Below are 8,941 nucleotides of genomic sequence, written 5' to 3' on the forward strand. Positions count from 1 at the left end.
ACTGACCTGTGGGTAGTTTGGACCTAAAAATCAAACGTTTAAAGTTGAAAGCCGCAGCTATTTGGAAGGAAGATAACTATTCCGTCAGCTCAAGACTTCCAATGGAAAGTTTGCATGTCTGCCTTCTGCTTGTGTTTTTTTCTATTTATTTTTTGTTATAAAGGTTTGAAAAAACAAAAATTAAAACTTTTGTTTTGCTTTTCTGTACACAAAGTTTGGGATAGTCCGGCACGCATTATTTACTTTTACATTGATTCCTATGGAAAACTGTGCTTCGATTTACAAACCCGACCACGGAACCGATTAGGTTCGTAAGTTAAGGTACCACTTTAATACATATTGAAGTGATACAACAGCGCAATGTAGATTGTGTACACTGTAAAAGTAAAATATTATCAATACAGCATCCAGGCATCTTTTTCCAAAAAGTCTTTTCAGGCCTTTTTTGCATGTCTTAGTTGTGTTACATCAGCGAGGATGGTCCAGACAGATAACGTATCTTTTTGCTAGGACAGAGGCAGGTCTGCTGGTAAATCTTTAACTTATGTGACTATCAGTGGAGGGGTATAAAATGGAGAAAATTTTGATGTTCTGTCCGCAGCAAAGAGGACGTTTAAAGGTAAGAAATACTTTTGTCACATAATCTCAAGACTCTGGGTGAATTGTACTCTGACTGAAACATTTTGGTTATCACTGTCCTACCTTTACTTTTCCATTTTTCCCCTTCGACTAAAAATACAAAAGCCCAATGTTTTGGATGTAACACTTTAGATCAGGGGTCAGCAATCCGTAGTGCACAATACATGATTTGAATAATCCGATAATCAGCTGCATAACAATCCTGAATATTTGAAGGAGAGGAAATATGTTGTGTATGTAGATCAATGGCTTCTTCCTTCTCCTTTTCTGAACATTTTGATTTATTTGTCTTATTGGCATAACATGAAATTATGTGAAAATGTGAAAAACATTATTTTGTGTTTGGTCAATCTCATGTTCAAAAATAAACTTCAACTTCAACTCTTGTATATAAAAATGATATGTTTGCTTCTCTGTTGATCTTGCCTTTTTTTTCAATTGTTCTGGACAGGCTGTAAAGATGCATGGTTTCTTTGCAATCGGCTCTCTCGCGGCACTGCTGCTGGCTACTTGCCTGGCTGCCCCCCACGACCACGAACACCACCACCACCACCACCACCACAACCACCACGGAGAAGACATGACTTGCCACGAGCTGTCCTCTCCCAATGCCGATTTTGGCTTTGCCTTTTACAAAACCCTAAGAGCCAAAATGGCCGCTACGGAGAACATTTTCTTCTCTCCAACGGGCATCTCCACCGCCCTGTCTCTATTGTCCACAGGGGCAAAAGGTGAAACCCACAAACAGCTGTTTTCCACCCTGGGCTACAGTGGCCAAGAGCAGGACAAGATCAACCAAGCATACAAGCATCTTTTCCATATGCTCAGCCACAATCAAGAGAACCAGCACCTGGATGTCACCAATGCGGTGGTACTCGACGACAATTTCAATCCCCATGACACCTTCATGAAAAACGCCAAAGAATTCTACTCCGCTGAGGTCCTCAAGGTTGACTTTGCCAAACCAGAAGAGGCTGCGGCTACAATCAACGCATACATAGCCAACCAAACCCATGACATGATTAAAGACCATGTGAAGGATTTGAACGAAGCCCTAGCGATGATGCTGGTCAACACTGTCTACTTCAAAGGTACGAGACTGAAACGGCAGAGCATGGAATCTTTAAAAATGTGAATATCTGCTTACAGGAGAGTGGGATAGAACCTTCAACAAATCATTTACAAAGAAGGCTGACTTCCATGTGGACGAGAAAACCAAAGTGGAAGTGGACATGATGAAGAGGACGGGTCGCTACGACATGTATGAAGACGACGACAATGGCACCACCATCCTCATGCTGCCATACAAGAGCAACACCTCCATGATGATCGTGCTGCCCCATGAGGGAAAGATGAACGATGTGGAGGGCTTTATCAACAAGGATTACATTAAGCACTGGCATGATTCTATTTATAGACAGTAAGAATGAAAACTAATTGATCCAAATTTTGAGTTTGCAAGGAGTTGATTTATTTTCTAGATACGCTACATTGATATAACCCATTGTTGATGTGTTTCAGATCTGTGAACGTATTCCTGCCCAAATTTTCCATTTCTTCTAAAGCCACAATGGACACCGTATTGAAAGAAATGGGAATAACTTCTGCTTTTGAAGACACCGCCGATTTCTCCGCCATTTCTGATACCCCGCTTAAGCTATCGAAGGTAGAATTCAAAATAACACGGTTAGTAGAAAAAAACAGTTTAAAATTTTAACCGCTTCCTCCACAGGCATCCCACGAGGCTGTTCTGAACGTTGACGAAACAGGAACTGAGGCAGTAGCCGTCACCACGCTGGAGGTCATGCCAATGAGTATGCCTATGACGATTAAAATGGATAGACCCTTCTTGGTCTTGATCGTGGAGGATTCTACCCGCAGCATACTTTTCATGGGCAAGATCTCTAACCCCACAGCCAAGTAAATAGAGAGTTCTGTAAATTTTACTTTTTTTCCAACCTCATAAAGTCCTGTCTTGTCCTTTGACCTTTGGTCAAGTGAACTACAATCACTAGAGCCAAGATACAGGATTACACAAATGTGTCTTGCCAGAAGGTCATCAAGTTACCAGAACCAAGCCAAATGTCTAATTGTCCGATCTAAAAACAATTGGCGAAAAAATGAGCCATATTTTTTGATGCTGTGAGTATTGTTCAACTTGACGAAATAAAGATGTTGAACAATTCGGTTTAATTGTGTGGCGCTCTTTCATTTTAGACAAGACACACTACACTCACATTGGTCTTTCTTTCCTTTTTTTTCTTTCCTTCTTTCTTTCTAGGACTCACAGAATGGATGGAGCTGTTTTAAGAGGGATATGATTAGAAAGCACAGTGGGTACCCGAGGGAGGCAATTATTTAATGGCTTGCTTAAATAACATCCTGTTTTACTCAGAACATGTCTCCGAATGTCGTCTCTTTCTCAATAGCTCGGAGACATCTCTGCCTTGGTACTACCACTCCAACGTAATTACAGTAACAGAAATTTAATTTGTGAAGAATTCAGTAGATCCGTACAATACAATTTCTCATGACAGTTTTAGAGCATTATGAGGATTTCTTTTAGTTGTGCCGATTCAAGTATTTTTATTGTAAAGAATCAGGGATCATCAGGTGGACAATCGAAAGAAATGGCCAGTTATGGACGTGTCCTTGTGGTAATCATCTACATGCGATTGTATCAACAATGTAGAGTTCATGTCCTCTGGGAAGCCGCAGTACAATATATTGATCCTTCTACAGTTAATGTTATTGTGCCGGGGCAGAACGAGACTGATGGCAGGCGCAATGAGACCGACATACTGGAGCAACGATAATGTTTAGAAAAGCATATGAAGAGCCCAAATACGCCTCCAGGTAGACATTGTAGATGAGAAACTGTTCTCAATTACACTACCGGGTAGTAAATTCAAGGTAATTTAAATTGGATTCCGACATGCAATTAAGCTTTTGCCTTTAACAGTATGGTTCAGGTCATGCGTCGTCTTGGAGGACATACTGAAAAGATATCGACACTAATACAGCCTGGCATGTTTCATGTGGTGAGGCTGAAAATCTCAGAGGCAGAGCTGTGTAAACCCAGCTTGTAAAAATATCAATACGCTTCAACAGATGTGCATACACATGGTCGAACAACATCTGAAATCCATTTCCCTCACATATTTATCACTTCCGATTTGGCACTTGTGCTAAATCTGACAAGCCCATTTGCTGTTTAGTCACTCAAGAAACAACAATGTGGTCCAAAAGTTAGGAGACAATGTGTGGCAGATATTTTTCAGGGTGCAAATCATTGTTGCTTTTGTTCAGTCCAATCCACCTATTTAGTATGCATTCATTCAAATTATTATTATTAATTTTATTATATCACTGCTGATACAGTGGTTATTATTGCAAGTGTTTATTTCATTCTCACTTAATTGTATATAGAATATTTAATATTTATAGTATATCAATTTTTGCTTCGATTCTGTTTTGCCTGGAAAGAAGATGACACATTTGAGCTCATATGGACACATTAGTCCATATTAAGACAAAGTATCATATACATTATTTTGGAGTAGGTATTTAAAATGTATCGTTGCTATATAAGGAGATGACACAATGATATTTAGCCAGTTGGCTAAAATGATGAATCGAGAACAGTCTGATGACTAACAGAGCTTATCCATCACAAATATACAAATGTCAGACTGCAAATGAGTTAATCAGTCTTTCCGCTTGACACATTTATTACCATCAGTCAATTGAACTTGTCGAGGTCCCCAAAGGTCTATCGTATTTATACCGCATCCTGTTAAAACTCTGACGCATGCTTTGCAACCCTAATGTGAAGAGCAAATTACAATCCGTATCTTTTTTCGACAATTACGTTAATTACTCCCAAAGCATCAATGCGAACAATAATTTACTTTTTTTTAAAAGACACATCTGGATAACAATTGCCCAGAGGAAATTAAAATAGGAAATAATTAACTCCTATTTTTCTTCGGCAAGATCACTTTCATGTCAGATGAAGAGTTGTGCTGTTAGAACTCCTTAAGATCTTTTTTTTTTTTTACCCCCCCAGCACGTTTCTGCTACATAATCAGCTTTTGAGACAACAGCAAGAATCTCTAATCTGTTTATAAATGAGTGTACAATAACGGCAATTGGTCTCAGTGATCTAGTTTAAGATGTGTAAATTAACCCCAAGAATACAATGAGTGCGGCAAACAGCTGCTTTTCGCTTTGTGTTGTTATTCTCAACCTGGATCCCATAATTTGTCTTTGATTTAGCTTCTCATTTTTTCTCGAGTGAGTTGAGACGATAGAACTGAGCAATGTACAAATAAGATGATGATGAGATACAGAAAAATGCAACAAAGTTTTCCTCTGGGTTAACTCGTGCTGTAGTGCAGTGAACCATTGGATATGGAAATAAGTTTGGCAGAAAAAAAAAAAAAAGTCTGTTCTTCGCTATATTATGAAAATGAACAAAACATGACTCACTCATTGTAACTATGAGCAGGAGGAAAAAATGCAAAGGCATTTTGTGATCTGGCTGCAGGGTTAATACTGTAGATGGAAAATCTGTTGTGTCATTTTAATAAAATATATAAATATAAAAAAAATATATTAAAATATACTTTCTAAAAAAAACAATAAAAATAACGCAGCAAATGTATCATTGTATAACAGTATTTTCACACTCTATTTTAAATCAAGTTTAGTTTAATGTGTGTTTTTGTGAAAAAAACTAAACTTATTGTTTCGTCTACTTACCAGGAACGCTACACTACCATCAGATATGTTTCCCCAATTTTTTTTTCTCACAATAGCAGTGTTATAAATCACAACCACCTGGAAAAAAAAAAAATCTATGAATCTTCACAAGAAAATCAAATCATAGTATTTCCTGCACAAAGCCTGCATTTCAAGTCATTTTGATCCTTGAGGTTCAGATTTAACATTCTATCCTGTCTTTGCTTCCTCTGATAAAACCAAGTAATGTCTCTGCCACATCTGACACAGTCAAGATCAAAAATCTCGAAAGCATCACGAGGAAAGGTGGTTTTGTCGTTTATTCAATTGAAGATTCTGTTTGTCATTTCATTTTACACAATGGTCCAATTTAATTGGGATTTGAAATTTGGTAAATAAAGAATGCCAATAACCTAATGGCTGTCAGCTGCAAATGACTCCTTGTCCTTTGACCTTGTCAACAGAGGAGTTTTTACACAATCAGCACACATACACTTTGTCTCCTCTCCTGCCACCCCCACACTCCGATTCCAGTAGAGGACACGATGGAGAAATGTTTATACGAGAAACCTGCGTGGGCAGCACTTTAAGAGTTGAACATATACGGTTGGGACAATATTGTTTTTTTATTTTATTTAAAGTGCTAAGAATTTTAAGGCTAACTGCTCGAATCTGATTTGTAATTAGACGTAGGTGGGAAAATAAATTCAATCTTTTATTGTCATATATTCAACATGACCAATTGGAATCTAAAGATTTTTTTTCCGGTGAAGTTGCACTTTAAAAAACTGCCATTATGATTTGTGAATGGTTTTAAGTATGTCAAAACATGAAACGTATTGTTTCAAACGCAGTGGAAACAAATTTATCATTTTAGAAGTTTTAGACTCTAAAACTTCTAAAATCCTCTAACAGTTAGAGGATCCAAGAGCTGACATGGGGACGAAGGCAGATTTACCTGATGACCATCTATTGACTGGGGGAGTCGAATTTGGACAGGTTTCCGAGATGCGATCCGCAGATGCAAGAGGCAAAGGGTCCAAAGCAGGAGTAGGAACGACGAGGATCAGTTCAGATCAAGGCTTGATGGAGTTCAAGACTGGCTAAAGGCAGAAGATCAGAATGATGATTGCTTGCTTGTTCCCTGACCTCACCCCAAATCCTGACCTTTTATTTATTACCAACAAATTGATTCACATTTATTCAACTCTTTTTTGTCCTCTTCACTTTTGAGGCATTTTCTTTTTCACTTTTAAAACGATTTGCCTTCATACCATCTTCCTTTGTTAATAAAATAGGAATCATTTCCAGGCATGAGTGTGACACTGTGCCATATGTCTTAGTTGAAAGTAGTTGTATCAGTTCAGTTAGACTAGCAAATCAGCACTATTCACCCACACCACACCACCACCACCTCGCTCTTGAAAGCGGAACAAACTCACCGCCATCTTGGAGTCGTTGCCGCCGCCGCCGCCGCACAAAGATGCGTTCATTAGTCTTTCTAGTGTTCTCCATCTTCTGAAGATCCACTCAGATCTCTCTCCTTTACTTTTTATTCCATCTTCAAGAAGATCAAATACGTGGCACGCATGGAAATGAAGACATGATGTGACAAATTGTAAAGTCCGCATACATAATTGATTCCTCTGCCAGGGCCGAGGGCGTGTTGTCGTAGTTATTTCAGTCTGTTGCCGTGCAGGAGATGAAGCGGTGAAGTGCTCATCATTCTATTCTCACTCTGTTTGTTAAACATGGTGACCACCTAAAACCTGGTAGCTATTTATGTTATCTTTATTTTAAAACTTCCTTCTTATAAAACTTATTACACACTTGCATTAAGATAAAGTTAGAATTCAGCAACGCAGTAGTATGTATATATTCTCCTTTCAAGTGGAAAAATTGTTAATGCTCCCGGAAGGGTTATTGATTTTCTTGCACATTATCCTCTCCAGTGCTCATGGAGCTACACAGAAATAAGTCGATATTAGCCAAAAACGCACTCAGGTCCTTTTATTTTTATTTTTTGATGAGCTCAGCAATCTGAGTATGACAGCTGGATTTCAGACTTCAATCTGAGGCAATTGGGTGGATAAAAAGGTTAACCTCAATTTCACCCATTATCCCAAGGAGGAGGACCCCAGACATCCTGACGCATCTCCTTCGCTAAGTGACATCTTATTGTATCATGAATTGAAGTCCTAATGAAGAGGATGGCAGGGAATAAGTATCAGAATGGAATTGTGCTTGCTTGCTCAGCTTGCTGTATCGCATGGGCTCCCATCGGTGCTATAATAGTGATGGATAAAGAAACAGTCCAATTTAGTCAAACTAACAGCGCCACTGCAAACTACTTGATCACACGATTTGAGTAAATGGGAGGGGAAAATGTTGAAAATAAGAGTTTTTTTACAGCTGCATCCGCTGTGAAATACGCAATTTAAATAAAGTAGTATCGTATAAAACAGCAAGTAAATAGCATTAAAACGCTGTCTCGGCATTACCTCATGCATACACTGTCCACTAAGACCTCTAATGAAAATCTACAGTTTGGGTCATAATAAGGACCTGTGTGTCTTTCCAAGAGAAGAATACGCTTATATTCAAAGCAGGTATACACCAGTGGTGTCCCAATACTTTTTTCCAACTTGACACTTGTTGATAAAGGAAGTGGTTTATTGATGGATGGGAAGTATGAAAGTCGTTTGTGCCCAGAGGCTTTATTCCGTCCTTGGTGTCCGCCACAGGCGTTGCTAAAAGCACTGAATGTCTCCTTCGCACATCCGTTTAGCGGAAATGTCACCTATGACCCCTGAATGACCCAGGATAGATATGAATCCAGGGGGTTGCTAAAGGTTTGCTTGACAGAGAATTTTATACCAACACAAGGATTCTGAGTGATAGAATGCTCTGACGGTTATTTAGAATTCGTTGAACCGTATAGTTACGCTGGTAAGTATCGTAACTGAAAAAAATGGTACCGAACTTCCTTTTAAAACATTGTCCATACATTAATTCTGAAACAGATAAATGTCAGTGTTATTAATTTTCTAATGCAAAAAAATAAAAGTCTGTGACTATTTTTATGCAAATAAATTGAATTTATAGAGAAATAATACATCGTGACTTCAGGGGTCTGAGCAACTCCACTTAATAATCAGTAAAAACTGTATTTATTTAATTAATTTATTTATATCTAATTTATTTATATATTTTTTTTCTTGGAGCGTTACAGAATTTTGCAAAAGCAATTATGATTTATTTTGCATAGTAATAATAAAAAAGGACTATCAAATGCATTCATTTGCGTGAACGTGGGTGTGCATATATTTGTATTATTTCTACCTGTAGTCTGTCTGAATCTAAGTGATCGGTTCATAGATGACAAGTTTTGCTAATTCATGAACATAAAATCTGTTCCTTCAGCAGGACCCACATGCACCCAGTAGGTGACACTGTGGTGTTACAGGAGCATGTCTGGAGCAAAAACACCTTGTCATCCCTCAGTGCTTCATTCATTTTGTGTTTATAATTTGGACTAATCTGAAGCACAGCCATGCCT

General features: G+C 38.3%; 1 protein-coding gene across 1 annotated transcript; it reads left to right on the top strand.

Moving 5' to 3' along the window:
• The first annotated feature begins 530 nt into the window (after window positions 1-530).
• LOC133146829 (alpha-1-antitrypsin homolog) lies at window positions 531-2,832 on the top strand. The gene is made up of 5 exons (XM_061270884.1): window positions 531-619; window positions 1,091-1,730; window positions 1,789-2,059; window positions 2,161-2,305; window positions 2,372-2,832. Exons 1-5 carry the CDS (start codon window positions 572-574, stop codon window positions 2,561-2,563), a joined length of 1,296 nt encoding a protein of 431 aa, XP_061126868.1. The 5' UTR covers window positions 531-571; the 3' UTR covers window positions 2,564-2,832.
• The last annotated feature ends 6,109 nt before the right edge of the window (window positions 2,833-8,941 follow it).

This window comes from Syngnathus typhle, linkage group LG22 (genome assembly GCF_033458585.1).
Source record: "Syngnathus typhle isolate RoL2023-S1 ecotype Sweden linkage group LG22, RoL_Styp_1.0, whole genome shotgun sequence".
In the NCBI taxonomy this organism is placed as follows: Eukaryota; Metazoa; Chordata; class Actinopteri; order Syngnathiformes; family Syngnathidae; genus Syngnathus; species Syngnathus typhle.